Below are 15,597 nucleotides of genomic sequence, written 5' to 3' on the forward strand. Positions count from 1 at the left end.
TCTGTAGGCCGTAGACTCACTAGCACCAGGTCGTCTCTTCGGCAGCTCAGCGGCGGACTTATTTAATTCTACCTCTTCGCGAGGCCCACCTGAAGATGAAGCCCAGGATGGGGCGGAGGACTCGCTAGCCCACGTAGCTCTACCGATCGGGAGCTCCTATCTGCCGCATATTGCGGCAAATAGCTGCCGGACGCACACACAAATGGCCACATGGGCCGGCCCAACACCAGGAGTGCAGTATGCAAAATTCCAATAATTAGTGCTGTGGCTGGGAGTCAAACACAAGAGCTTAAGCTCTCAGACGCACCAGCATACCAATGCACCAACCAAGAATTCCTGACTAATGAGTAGCGCGATACTTTAAGAACTTGGAATAACCACAGATTTGAAACATTTTTTAAATTCCAAGCATGCTTTTTTTTCCTGAAAAAACTGAATTCTTTTTTAAACCCGAACATTTTTCAACATTATGAGCAAACTTTTGAAAACATGAACAATACTGCAAAATTGGAACACATTTTAAAATTTTAAAAAATGAGGACAAAATTTTTAACTCTGAACATCCAAGAAAATACGAAAAAATAATAATATTGTGAACAATTTTAGAGAAATATGATTTTTTTATACTTTGCCATTTTCTGAAAATGGGAAAAAATTTCAAAATTATGAATACTTTGGAAAATGGGAACAATTTGTTCAACGTGATTTTTTTTAGAATTTTTACACATTTTTTGAACATGCGAACAAATTTTAGAAAAGGAGAACAAAAAAAGTAAGAATATTTTTGAAAACATGAATAAAAATTTGAAACTCTGAACATTTCTGAAAACATGAACAAACTTTGAAATCACAAACAATATTTGGAAACCATGAACAATATTTTGAAACTTCAAACTTCTTGGAAAACATGAACAAATTTCAAATTTCTGAACTTTTTGAAAAATCTGAACATTTTTTTAAAACATCAATAAGATTTGGGATTTTCGAAAAAAAATCATAAAAATAAACTATTTTGAAATATGTGAATTATTTTTGAAAATTGTGATTTAGGAAAAACGCAAACAAGAAAATATGAACTTGAAAAGGTAAAAAAAGACAAAGAAATAAAAAAGAAACAGAAAAAATAAACCAAAAAAAGAAATGAAACAGAAAATAAAAAAAGAAATAAACAAACATTTTTTTTGCTAAACCGGTATAAAAAAGCCGGTTAAGGGAACCTTCTGGAAGGGGAGTTCCCAAAACCGGCTGCCTCGCTATGGGGGAGTGCGCCGACCCAATTCTCGCGCTCGGGGGAATCGCCTGTGCGAACACTCCACAATTCGACGCAGTAAGCATCAAATAGGATTTTCCCTACCGATCCGCCAAGGTCACCCCCTAAACAGTCTGGACCATAGTGTGTGAATGTTTTTTTATCATCCAACGCGGTGTTGCAAACGTGAACGTATCCAGGTGTCCAAATACCCGCAACCCGGTCACAAGCTGGTGGGAGGTTTACAAAAGTATGGACTTTCATCACGTAGGCCTCTGACACCCCCAGTCTCCCATTTCCCTTCTTTCGGACCACCCCCTCCCTCCCAACTTCGTTCCTCCTCTCTTTGCTCTATATCCGCACCCTCTCAGTCCGACCCTGCAGTTATACGACTCCAGTCGTCGCCCAGACCTTACCGGACACCCACCTGGGACTACGCCACCGTCCACACCAGATCCATAGGAAGTCAGGTATCCTCCGCCCTCTATCGACGCCGTCCATGGCGGACACCACACCCGTCATGTCAGTCAAATGCCAAATATTTTTTTAATGTGTCGTTGCTTTGAATAAAGTATGATGTCGACGTACTCAATGATGAAGGATGAGTTGTTGTGCAATGGTTGGCCTGAAGTGTGGACTTTGTTGGCCTCAAGCAATGGGAACGTTCTTTTGGCAAAATGTGCATTTTTTTGGTTCATGAGCAAAAACACTTTGCACCCTGCAACTTGCACGTGATTCATGATGCAATGTGAGGTCGCTATCCCATCGATGGTACACCATCTCAAACTCCATCATGAAGTACTGTTGTGCGATCGCACAAGTGGAAAGAGGGTGGCCATTGGGATCGTCTATCATGATGATGGTAAGTTTTTCTTCTTTTTATACTACATGTTGGTCAGTTTATTGGTTCACTCAATGTTGCAATTTGAAGACCACGTTATTGCATAGTACAGACGTGTTGCCGCTCTATCTAATAACGGAGGGCAGGCCATTCATGTTGATGCATTATTGGATGAAACTTAAGGGGTGCGGTGTGGATGAACAACACTTCGCCCCTAGGATCTTTTCAGATGTAATAATCATATTTGAAATTTGTTGTAGTAGAATATTTGCATGTTACTTATAGACGAAATATCAGAGTGTTATTTTCTATAATTATTTTGAGTGCTCCACACATACCAAAAAAATATAGAGGCAAACATGGTGCACAGGGTTGGATGACATGCTACCATATCCGTGTCCACGAATGCATCCGATGCGTCCACGGGCGTTTACTGTGCCTGATTTGGGGTACGTCGCTGGAGATCCCTTAGTATCCAAAAGGGTAGTTACTTCTTTAAAATATGGAGTGCCCCGCCTTCTGAGGGCATTCACGCCTTTTTGTCGTCCGATCTGCGTGTGCTTCGTGTTGTTGCCTTCCTGGTGCCTTTGCCCCCGTTTGATCGGGTTTTTCCTTGCCTCACTTTTCCAGTGGCCTCAGAGGTCCATGACCTATGGACCGCGTGCGCGCTCGGGGTCATCTTTTTGTAGCTTTTATTCGTTGCACCTGCATGCGCATTTCCTACGACATTTTTTCATGGGAATGTTCGTGCCTTTCTTTGTTGTTGGCCTCTCGTGTATTGTTGCTTAGGTGATGGATGGTTGGTAGTTTTCGGGTGAGATGTGTTGGCCACTCTTCATGTGTTTTCGGTGGGCATTGTGTGGAGGCTGATTCTTGGTCTATGAGGGCCGCCATTGTGGTGCTTTGTTGTTCGGTTGTCCCTATTCTTGCCCCTCGGTCTTTCCGTTTGAGGTAGGTAGTTTCTAAGTTCCATTTCCCTTGCTCGTCTTCTCCTAACTTCCTCCCTTCCTTTATTCATTATACTTACAAGCCTTCAGAGTTGTTGTTTGATATCTGCATGTGTCTTTTACTCGCATGGTTTGTTCCTGCTACAGTCTGTTGCTTCTATGTTTCGCCTCCCTTGCCTTTTGTACCTTTATTCACTGATCGTCCTTTCCTTTCTTCGCTATATCATTATCCCAGGAAAACATAAAGCCACATGATGTGTCATCACATCTGTGCGACCGCTTTGCCGACAACAGCACGCTTCCCCTCACATCTACGGAATCATCGTCGGAAGCAGTTCATCGCCTATGGGAGCTTGTTGATCATCAATTCACTTGCCATATGGTCCAAAAACAAATTGTACAAGCATGTACAAAAGAGGAACAAAAGTAATAATGAATGAGCTTGCTTAGCGATGGTATTTTTTCTCTACTGGTTGACGAGTTCATGATGTGTCAATTAGAGAGAAAATGGCCATGATTGTGAAGTTAGTTATTTACACTTCCATATTTCATTACCCTCCCCTCACGCGTTTCTTCTTAGTTATATGTTGTTGCTCATAGGTCTACGAACAAAAAGGGGAGTCTTTGGAAATGTTGCTTGGTGTTTAACATGGTGTTGATACTACATCCGCTTCTTTGAAATGATCTTTGGATAAAAAATTTACTAAACATATTTTATCCATGTCAAGATTGAGAGGACAAGGATATGATGGTGTCTCAAATATGCCTGAATCAGTTTAGCCATGGCAAGAGTGGGGAGATTATATTAGTAAAAGACCAACATCAAGAGACACGTTTCACAAGGCCCGGTGATACCCTTTGGGGATCACATCGCAAAACTCTAATCTGGATCTTTCAGATGTGGAATTATGTGGTTGAAGTGCTACATGGCATTTCTCTTAACATGTTGATGATAGAGGTTTTGGTTCGGGCTATATAATAAACATGGAAACCTTTGAATTTGTTCTTGTCTTGCATTTGATGCTTCAAATGCTTAGTTAATGGTTTGTCACAAGCATTGCAAAAAAAGATCAGAATACAGTCTCAGTGAAGTGGCTATTCCATAACTTGAGAGATCATGGATGGGAGCCTCTGTTGATGGCTACTACTAGCTTATGTGTTGCAAGAAATATTCCAGTGCCCAATATGGACGACAACATTCCAGCTAGAGGTTACCCAAGAAGCTCAAGAAAAGTGGTTACTTGCTTCCATCATTACAAGGTGACCATATTCATTGAGATGTTGGATAGAAACATAATTGAGATGAATAATCCATTTAGTGAAACTTCCACACACAAATGTTAAAGTGCATTGTTTGCCTTGATCCTAGAGACTCATTTAGCAACTTTGATCATGATAAGTTAGTTGAGCTTGCAAATATTTGTTCTATTGATTTCTCTTCACACTAGCACTATCTTTGACTGATCCACTCAACATATATATAGAGATGATGAGAAGAAGTCCTGACACTACAAGAAATATGTCAACTAGTGACCTTCTGTCAGTGACCCTGGAAGAATTGGTCATAGATCTATGACTATTTGAGACCAATTGGTCAAAAGCTGTTCGGGGGGCTCCAAACCCTAAACCATTGCAACCATTTTGGTCAGAAAGGTCGTAATTTCCTTACACGAAATGGTCACAAAGCAAACACTGCAGGTCCCCTGCCTTATTTCTAGTTGTTAACGACCAATATAGATGGTCATAGCCTTGTATATTGTGGTGGGTTGTGATGACTAGGCGCCATCTCATCAGTTTTGCCTATGTGTCATGTCCATGTGTCAATTTTTGCCCTAGGTTGTGAAGCAACCTATATTTCTGTTATTCCAAAAATTCCCCAAAAATTCTCATAAATTGTTTGGATCATATCTTCATCAAATATGTCAAAAACCTTCCTTGCCTAGTTCAAAAATAACTCAACAATATTCATTTTCCTATCCTGTTCAAAGCAGCACTTTGTGAAGGAAGTACCACTTTGGCATGTCCAAATGGTATCCATTTTCTACAGTGCTTTCCTATGCCCAAATAACCATCCTTCACCAAATGCCAGCTCAATCCATTCATTATTTTGAGCCCACCTTCAACATTCGTATTTATATCCAGTGTGGTACTTTGCAAAGCAAGTACCACCTAGGCTCCTCCTTTTGAGGTGAAAATTTGTGAAGACGGTCTTCCTAATAACTGATCATCCTCAGCCAAAACTCAGGCCCATTAGCCATGTGCATTTCCCGTACCGCAAATCAAACACTTGGCTGCTTATTCATGTTTGATCATCGATCGGTCTCCTCGTGAGAATCTTATGTTGTGATTTTCTTCCTAGCACCTACCTGGGGAGTGCCCAACCCACTAGACATGCCTAGGCCGCCCAGAACACATGGCAATGCCACGGTCACGCGGTGACCATGCGGCGGGCATGCGAGCTTACGCGCTCTAGAGTTGGGGCCCTCGGCCACCGTCCAAACCTCGATGTCTCGCCATCAAACCATGTATTTCTGATTAAATAGATACTTATTTACCTAAAAATGATTTTTGGAAAAAATAAAGAGCAAACTATGAGGCAGTTGCAGTTCAAATTTGACCCGCTTCTAACTGAATCGACGGGAATTTGTCTTTTTCAGCAGAGGTGGATCAAAATTTTTGACACCCAACCATTTTGTCAATTGTGCATTAAATATGACCTAGTATTTTATAAAATTTATTAGGTCCAATTCTGCAACAAATATATGGTAGGTCCTTCACAAAAAAACTCATTTGGGCACTCGGAAAATGGAAAATGAATTTTCCGTGCAAAGAAAATGAAAACTCCCTTCGACAACATTGATTGGAATTCCAAGATGCACCCTTGTGCACAATATGAGATCATTTGAACAAACTATGCCATGAATGTGGCCATAAGATTGATCATTTGGCTTGAAAGACATGAATCTTCGCGCATGATAGCTCATTTCTGAGAACATTTTTTAAAATAATTACCGTATTACAAGTTTATTATTTTTCCTGGAAACTTGGTCACATATAATGACACGATGCGAAGGTTTTCCAATTTTTTGATTTTTTTTGAATTTTTTATGCCCATTTCAAAATGCGGTCAAAACGGCGGGCTTGACCGTTCCTATCTAGTGGTTGAATCTTGGAATTTTTTTGGTGTTTCTCTGATTAAATAGATACTTATGTACCTAGAAATGATTTTTGGAAAAAAAATAAAAAGCAAGCTATGAGGCAGCTGCAGTTCAAATTTGACCCGCTTCCAACTGAATCGACGACAATTTGTCTTTTTCACCAGAGGTGGATCAAAACTTTTTACACCCAACAATTTTGTCAATTGTGCATTAAACATGTCCTAGTATTTTATAAAATTGATTTGGTCCATTTTTGCAACAATTATTTGGTAATTCCTTCACAAAAAAACCTCATTTCGGGCACTCAGAAAATGAAAAATGAATTTTCCGTGCCAAGAAAATGAAAACTCCCTTAGGCAACATTGCTTGGAATTCCAAGATGCACCCTTGTGCACAATATGAGATCATTTGAACAAACTATGTCATGAATGGGGCCATAAAATTGATCGATTGGCTTGAAAGCCATGAATCTTCACGCATGATAACTCATTTCTCAGAACACTTTTTTAAAATAATTACCGTATTACAAGTTTATTATTTTTCCTGGAAACTTGGTCACATATAATGACACAATGCGAAGATTTTTCCAATTTTTTGATTGTTTTCGAATTTTTTATGCCCGTTTCAAAATGCGGTCAAAACGGCGGGCATGACCGTTCCTAGCTAGTTGTTGAATCTTGGAAAACTTTTGATGTTTCTCTTATTAAATAGATACTTATGTACCTAGAAATTATTTTTAGAAAAAATAAAGAGCAAACTATGAGGCAGCTGCAGTTCAAATTTGACCCGCTTCCAACTGAATCGGCGGAAATTTGTCTTTTTCACCAGAGGTGGACCAAAACTTCTCACACCCAAAAATTTGGTAAATTGTGGTTTAAATATGTCCTAGTATTTTAGAAAATTGATTTGGTACAATTTTTCAACAATTATTTGGTAGGCCCTACACAAAAAACTCATTTTAGGCACTCGAATAATGATTAAAAATAGCTACAAAGATAAAAAAAATTGCATGCAAACTGGCTATCATCCATAAAATATGCTCTAAATTGATAGAAAATTTTAGTTGTGCCATTTTGCAAAATATTTATGATAGTTGCTTCACAAAACCCTCCTAGTTTTAGTACTTAGAAACTATTCTAAATCATAATTTTTCTGAACCAATCAGAGCTCTTCACGCGGATCACCCCCTTAGCCGATCTGGACCGTCCACATCCGACGGATCCAACGTCTCTCAGGTCCCCTCTCAACCCAACCCAACCCAAACCCTAGCAGCCCCCCTCTCCTCGCTCGATCCAGATCTCGCTCCCCTCGTCTCCCACATCATCGCCGCCACCCTCGTCTCCCCGATCCCATCCCCTCGTCTCCCTCCCAAACCTTGCCGCCGGCGGCCTCTCCCCCTCCTCTCCGCCGCAACCTGCCCACAAATTTCCTACCACCTTTCCCCTCCTCCCCTTCTCCGGCCAAGAACCTCGCCGCCGCCTCCGCCCCCTCCTCGCCAGCCCGCCATGGCGCTGTACCGCCGCGCGGCCTCCGTGATCCGGTGGCGCGGGGCCCTGCCGCTGCCCCTGCTCCCGGCGCGGGCCATGGCATCGCTCTTCGGCCACGTCGAGCCGACGCCAAAGGACCCCCCCCCTCGGCATCACCGAGGCCTTCCTCGCCGACCCCTCCTCTGACAAAGTCAACGTCGGCGTCGTACGTTCTTATACTCCTCTCGTCTACTATGGCCCACGGCTCCTCGGCTTCGGACTGGGCGAGGGACATCACGGCGGAGGACGCGGTTCAGCCCGAGCGCCCACGCGGCGTCGAGAGCTTCAGGATCAGGGACGCGAGCCGCCACGCCACGCGCGCCTGCGGGCTACACGTTGCGATCAGCCACCTCGGAGCCTCATGCGGCGGTGCATCGTCGCCGTCAACCGCGGCGCCAGGACAGCCCGAGGGGAGTGGGAGCGGGAGGATGTACGGCATCCTCGCCGTTCTCAGCACTTCTCTGGCACTTAGCGTGGTGTCCTGCGTGCTGTGCTACCTCGTGGGTCAAAGCAGTGAGGCTGCTCCGTCCGGAGAGAACCAGGACAAGGTAATTGCCCCTGCTTCTCAATTCTCATGCATCTTTGTCGTGCAGGCGATCTTTGTCGATCAGTGATTTTGCCACGAGGCTTACAGGGCATGTTTTTGCCAGCCCAATCACAACATATTTTTGCACTCTAGGAACAGATATAGACGATCAGTGCAGTGCCGATTTTCTGCTACACGCGCACTGGCCTGCAAGATAATGTGCTAATGGTTTTGATAGAGCTGTCGGTCAGAAGTTTCTTTGACCACGCTGCTATCGCTGACCTTGATAACCGCTTTTTGATGCTCTGTTATATGATTTAAAGTGTCTGACCACTTCATGAGTATGCATAAATGCATTGTCCCTTGTTTACCATGTTGCTGTATCGCTTTTCGTTCATCCTGACCTATGGTGTGTTGCTGTGTTCAGGAGGATCTTTGGTTGTCGGCCTTCCCCATTGGAACCGAGGTCTGTGCACATACCTATCTACTGTTGCGCATTATTTTGACAACTATGTGTTATGCACTTCTGCTTGCTCTTATTGATTGTCTATATCTGTTCCTGCAGTGGGAAAACATTGACAAGATAAAGGAGTTCAACTGGAACTTTCAAAATTTAGAGGTATATATAGGACATGTGACTCTGTTGGGCTTCTAGTTGATATTATTGCTTCTTTACCGTAAGATTCATGGTTCATTGTTGGTGGGCAGAAAGCTCTAGAAGAAGGGGGGGAGCTGTATGGGAAGACAGTTTACTGCATAGTGGATCAGAGTACATTTGGTGTTCCTCTTCTCTGAAGCTTGCATACCTTAGAACCCCTTATCTGTGATTCTGTATCTAGTTTTTGTCTGAAGCTTGCATACCTTAGAATCCCTTATCCTCAAGTCATGTCTAGTTAGGCCTTTCCACCCCTTGATAGGTACCACTGATTTGGACTGGTGTTTTCCTGAAATTATATGCTGGTTTCATTTCATCAGCTGAGTAGAAAGGCTTTCTTTTTGTAAGAGAGGTTCCCATACAGCATCAGGTAGGGAGAGGTGACATTTTGGTAGGCCAGGATACAAGATACCAGAACTAGCAGTTCTCGCCTTGCTTATGTTTTGTGATTTCAGCTTATCTAATAAAACTGGCAATTATAGGATACAAGATACCATAACTACATAACCGGGGTCATTTGAATTACTGTAGTTGTGCCGTCTGGCTAGTGGGCTAATATGGGAGCCACAGCATGGCATCATTCTGTAGGGAGAGGTGACATTTTGGTAGGCCAGGGCGTGTGCTTGTATTTAGGCTCAAAATGCGCCCCATTTACTTCACCTCTAGAATATCTCTTTGGTGTCTTTGTGGAATAGTAACATATGGATTGTCATACCTGCTTAAATCTTAGTCGCTACATGCTAGTAGGATATTATTTACCAATTCTATCTTCTGCAATTAAAACAAATCTACGACAGAGTTGCAGCAAACAGATTTTACCAGTCCTATCTTCTGTATCAAAACAAATCCACAACAGTTTTCCAATGACAGTAGCAGCAAACTGATTTTTATCAATTATATGTTCTGTGATTAAAACCAATTCTACCGAGGTAAACTGCAGATGCAAATGCGATTTTTATTAATTAGATCTTCTGCGATTAAAACCATATTGGGTAACAACTTGCTTCAACTGTAGATGCCTGCGATTAAAACTAAAGTTTCATTCATCTTATGGTATCTTGTTCTCTGTGATAACTCTTGACTTGCAAGATACAATGTTGATTTATTATATATACCTGCACAACAAGTATATGGTGTTGTCTTATTTGGTCTGAACTTTGCATATGTTTATTCAGTTTACAACTAGGATTAGTTTCATGTGTTTATAAGAATTATTGATGCAAACCACTATGTTTGTGCATAGTAGGGACGGCTCAGATCTGACGTTTTTGGTGTCTTGCTGGTTTTCAGGGCGGGGGTGGTGCAGTGGCCACATGAACATGCTCAGGGGCATCATCGGCGGGGCGCTCAGGAGACGAGCGAGGTGGATGCTGCCCACCCAGACGGTACACAACATGGGGGAGTCCATCTCCGACCGTCCCAAGCACGACCATGATAGACCTACAATGGCAGGTAGCATTTCCATCTCCATCTCCCTCCCCCTCTTCCTCGAAGTAGTAGCACATCACCAGGTAGTAGGACGGTGAATACATGTGTGCGGTAGCTTGTTCTGTAACTTGTTCAAATGATAAGAGAGGTTCCCATACAACATCAGGTAGTAGTATCACAGCATCAACATCAGGTAGTAGCTTGTTCTGTAACTTGTGTCTCGGGTTGTTCAAATGTGCACACCACTAGGTTCCCATTGTGGTTACAACTGCAATGTGTGATCCTAGCTATAAAATATAAGGGGCAGTCTGAACATTCATTTATAACTCTAATCTAGCTTGAACAAGCAATCGAGGGAGAACTGCCAGTTTCTTTTGTATGGCGTACATGTTGAATGTCGTTGGATGATGATCTAACCATTTTTCTCATCACAAAGTATGCATCAGCAATATAATTTGCAGCATTAGTTAGGTACTGTTGTAGTCTTTTTTAGACTTGTATGAGTAAAATGCACGATGTTGGTGACTAACCAGAAAAGTTCTTTGAGTTCAATACATTGAGTAAAACATTTCAATCTGTCATTGAAGTATTGTGATATATCAGCTATATATATCCATGATACCATTTCTGTATTGTGATAGTTTCTCATATTTTTGTATTATACTTGTATACATTATTCCTATTTGAAGTCATCAACTAAGCTGTTGTAAACATTCCTGCCATGTGCTGCTTCCTTTTTCATGCTTTGCCACTATAGGTGATTTGCTTGAACTGAGATGATTGGTGTATTTGTGCTTATAATTATGCTTCTATGTGATTGTTGCAGCATGACCCAACCAAATAAACATTTTGTGCCTTGATCTAGCTCTAAAAGTGTGGTGTTACCTCTCTTTACAGGAGCTCTGGGCTGAAGAAATTTGAAGAAGCTTGAAGCCGGACAAAGTAAAGAGTAGCGAGTAATAATGTAGTGCTAGTTATGTTGTACGGTAGCCAGCATATCTGGTTGTATGAACACTATTGTAAATACTGTAATTTCGTATTTGTACAGTAGTCAGCATATTTGGTGCTAATATTGGCTATCATTTTACAGTTTCATATGTTCTCTTGCCATTTGAAATATTTTTCATTTGTTTATTGTCAAAGTGTGAGAAATGGAAAGATGACCCTTGGGACAAACGAAAAGGCCAAGGCCCAAAAAGTATATGGAATGTAAAAAGGCTGAGGCCCAAAACAGTAATGGACTATAAAAGGGTTGAGGGCGAAAAAATAGACTATAAAAGGCAATGGCCAAGAATAAAAAACGTTGAATTGCTGGGCTAGGCCCATGTAGCTAGTAAAAAATAACAGAAAAAATATAAATAAAAAGGCTGCAATGTTGGGCTTGGTCCATGAAGCTGACAAAAAATTCATAGGAAAAAAATGTAAATGGGCTGAATTAATGGGCTCGGCCCATATAAACACCGAATTGGACCGGGCTGAATCTTGTGTCACATCAGATTGCCATGCTGGATGCCTACGTGGCCTGGGGAGGTTGCTAGTGACCAAAACGCCACAATTGATGTATTTTCGTCATAAACGTCTACGACCATTCCAGAAGAAAGGTCGATATAGTCAGTTTACGACCGCCAGCTTTTGACCTTATGTTTTTGGTCACAAAAAGGTCACAAATTGAAAACAGTGACCATTCAGTGACCAATAGTGGTGGTCACAAGTTGACATATTTCTTGTAGTGTGAATTAGTGTCTTGTGATAATTTGAGTTGTCTTGCTCTCAAGTTGGTAGAAACTAGACACCATTTGGTATTTCCATTGGTTTATTGCCTCGTTGCACTTGCATTGATATTACCGGTGGCAAAAACATCAGTTGCAAGGGCTTTTTCAGCCTTGATTATGATACATCCATGCTTTGAAGAAGTGCCGAGGCCATCTATACAGCCTAAAGGTATTACTCCTAGCTTATCAAAAGCTATGACTCGCTTAACACACTTCTGCAAAGATTTAGATTCGTAAGTGTTTGCTTCACATGTTCTAGGTGTCACTTGTTATTTGTACGGCTGTATTGTGGCATCAAGTGAGCATTTCAAGCGGCAAGACCCTATGTTCTATGTGGTACTTTTTGAAGACATTTTTATGTTTGTTTTTATGTTCTGTGATGCCTTTGGTAATTGAATTCCATGAGTTTTAGTGTGGTAGACTTGCATTTGTTACAAAAAAGATATTGTAATTGGTACCCCTAGCTAAGTTCAATTCCTTGATCTGCCACTAATTAGATTCCCTATGCATGATCGATTAAACGTCAGAATACACATTCAGCATCCTAGTTGATACAAATGAAGCGAGTATTAAATCTTACCCTAAAAAAGGAGTAGCATATATAGATCCACATGTGTACTATAGAAAGAAAAGAAGATACCTGGTTGCTTACCCAAGTTATCTAATTTGCACAAAGACTCTCGGCATAATTAGTCAGATGTAAAATCACCGCCTTTTCTGACCCAAGATAATGGTATCTTGTGTCTTGAACACCTGAAGAAATCTTCATTATCTGAGAAGTCTGGGTGTCATACCGGTACACGTCATCTTCCTTCGTTAGAAGCCACATCCCCTGATGAAAAACAACCCTGGGAGGTCTCGTAGCCCTACAACCTTCAGGCTCTATAATCAAGTCCACCTCCCCCACCCTCCCTGCCCCTCAGCTACCCCTCGGCCCCCCTCAGGAGGCCAGCTCAACCCTTGGCGCCAAGATCCGGTGCCGCCGCTTCGTCGAGCCCCCTTCCACCGCCGCGCGAGGCTCGTGCGCCGCCTCGCCTCCGAAGCTCCGTCGTCGGCTCTCTCATCCTGGACGTGCCGTCCGCGGAGGTCTGCGACCGCGTTAATGGCGCGCTGTCTGCCTGGAGGAGCGCGGGCTGTCCTCCATCTTCGTCCTTCTCGTCGGCTGCCCCGAAGGGAATCCTTCGTTCTGCTTCCTCTTCCAGGACGGCACGCCCGCGGGGCTCGGTGCGCTTCATCCTCCCAGCCCCCCATCTCCAAGGCGCTCAAGGCTCAACCTCCCCGCGCCGACAGGATCCCGCGGGCCCACCTTTTTCTCCTGGGGAATCGGAACCGGGCTGGACTCTGGTGCGTTCCCGTCGCGCGCGTCGTGAAGCCCGCTTCGAAACACGAAACGCCGCCTCTTCATTGCTGCGCCGCCGCTCCTCTTCCTCGCGCGGTCATCAAGGGTGAGGAGAACAGCCATCCTCCGTGCCTTCAAAAGGCAGACTCCGACTCTGCCACCGCTGCAAGTCCCCCAACCACCTCGTCGCCGTCTGCACGCGGGAACGCCACCCCAAGAGGCCTCCACGCTCGTTTCTGCAAGCCTCCACCCCGAGCCCGACGCCTCTCAACCCTCCGGCCCCGCCGGCCGCCGTCTGCGCGGCTGCTGAGATGGACGGCGTTGGACTGGGCGACCCGTCGCTCCGCACAGAGGAAGATACGTGCTACATCGCCACCTCCTACGACCTCGACCGCGCTCGGCTGGACTGGGAAAGCTCGGCCATCGTGGCTTGGACGCTCTCTGCACCGTCGGGGGCCGACCGCTCCGACGTTGAAGACGTCTTCTGTAGGAAGTACCGTCTCCGTCCCTCGGAGTTGGTGGTGAGCTCCCACTTCCCCGAGCAGTACATCGTCAAATTTTCCTCCGCCGAGCTCCGCGACCGGGTGATGCGCACCGAAAGATGCTGCTTCAAGCTTGATGGGCTCGACGTCCACTTCCGGCCATGGCGTGCGGTCTCGCACGGCTACAACGCTGACCTCCACTACCGCGCCCATGTGTTGGTGGACGGCCTGCCGCCGTTCGCTTGGCGCCCGGAAATCGTGGACCAACTTGTGGGGCGGAACTGCGCGGTGCAACGGTTCGACGACGACTTCACCACGATGGAGGTCACCTCATCGTTCGGTATGTGGGTCTGGACGCCGTCTCCGCGCCGCATCGCCAAGGCCATGTGGTGCACCTTCGTCAACAAAGCGCCTTGCGGCCTCTCTTCAAGGATTCGCATCGACGAGGACAGGCCGGACCAGTGGAAGAGGGGCATGACCTTCCGGGTACTTCTCCACATCGACCGCATCGAGGATTTCAACGGCGCACCGGTGCTTGATGGTGACGCCCCTATCTCGGACTTCAGGCCGCGAGTGCACGCCCTCCCGCCTTGCCACCTGGGCACCATAGATGGCATGCCAGTGGATGCGGGCGCCGGCTCCGTCCTCCCGGCGGCGATCCCACCTCTCGGTGACCTCCGCCCGCGCGACAAGGACGCCCGCGACCAGAAGGACCTGGGAAGGTTTCAAGCCAGGCGCGGCGACTCTCGACGCTCCCGCTCAAGACCTGCGCCTGAGGGGTCGCGCCGCTCCCGCTCTCGACCCGCGGACGGTACGGAGGCGCGCCGCTCCCGCTCTCGGCCTGCGGACGGTGTGGAGGCGCGCCGCTCCCGTTCGCGGGGCTACGTTGGCCATGACAACTCCAGACGCTCCCGTTCACGCAGCCGCAAGGAACGCCGCCGCAGCCGATCCCGCGCTGGACGACGCTGTGATGATCGCAGGCCAACCACACGCCATCCACATGACGATGATGGTGACGCTGACCGCCATTCTCCTCGCCACGCTCGGGATAGGTCGCGCGCAAGAGACTCCGGCCGGCGCGCACCCCTGGACAACCGTCGATGCAGCCATGGACATCATCGCTCCTCTCGCCACCACAACAGCGAGCGCGGGCACCGCAGCTACAACCAGAAGGACGCGACCCCGGCTGTAGCCACGCCCCCAGCCCTGGCTTCCGTCCTGGTGCAGCTCCAGCATTCAGTTTCTGCTGCTCCTGAGACCGCGCTGCATTCCGCCACCATGAAACCGCTACAGCCGATGACGCCTACCACTCCCTCCGCGGCGCCCACCGTCTTCACGCCGGGACAGCTGCTGGCTGCACAGTGGGCTTTGGGAGCGTCCCCGAACTCGCCTATGCTGACCTCGCTCGGTCGCGCCTCGCCGCATCAGAAGCCGTGCCGGGACTGGTCCCTGGCCATCAAAGGCGTACCCGACGTCCTGAATTCGAAGCTCGCTTCGCTGCCACCCTCGGTTGAGGCTGCCCCACAGAGTACATGGGAAGATGAAGCCCCCGTGGAGGAGTGTACCATGGCGGCACCCACTTGTCAAGCGTCGCCGCTCTCGCTTCTGCTCCAGCCCCACGTTCCGGAGGTCTGGGACGACGACATGGAGAAGGTAGCTTCCGATGCTCGGGGG

At 45.8% G+C, this 15,597-nt stretch overlaps 1 protein-coding gene across 3 annotated transcripts; it reads left to right on the forward strand.

The window, feature by feature from the left end:
* Positions 1-7,510: 7,510 nt before the first annotated feature.
* LOC119367386 lies at positions 7,511-11,425 on the forward strand. Of its 3 annotated transcripts, none has more exons than XM_037632908.1 (6): positions 7,511-8,269; positions 8,675-8,713; positions 8,813-8,866; positions 8,956-9,025; positions 10,193-10,354; positions 11,157-11,425. In XM_037632908.1, the coding sequence occupies exons 1-6, from the start codon at positions 7,916-7,918 to the stop codon at positions 11,159-11,161; spliced, it is 684 nt and encodes a 227-aa protein (XP_037488805.1). In that variant the 5' UTR covers positions 7,511-7,915; the 3' UTR covers positions 11,162-11,425. The 3 variants fall into 3 exon arrangements, with proteins under 3 accessions (XP_037488805.1, XP_037488806.1, XP_037488804.1); XM_037632909.1 differs by having other exon boundaries at positions 8,956-9,016; positions 11,228-11,425; XM_037632907.1 differs by having other exon boundaries at positions 7,512-8,269; positions 11,228-11,425.
* Positions 11,426-15,597: the final 4,172 nt, after the last annotated feature.

This window comes from Triticum dicoccoides, chromosome 2B, assembly GCF_002162155.2.
Source record: "Triticum dicoccoides isolate Atlit2015 ecotype Zavitan chromosome 2B, WEW_v2.0, whole genome shotgun sequence".
Lineage (NCBI taxonomy): Eukaryota > Viridiplantae > Streptophyta > Magnoliopsida > Poales > Poaceae > Triticum > Triticum dicoccoides.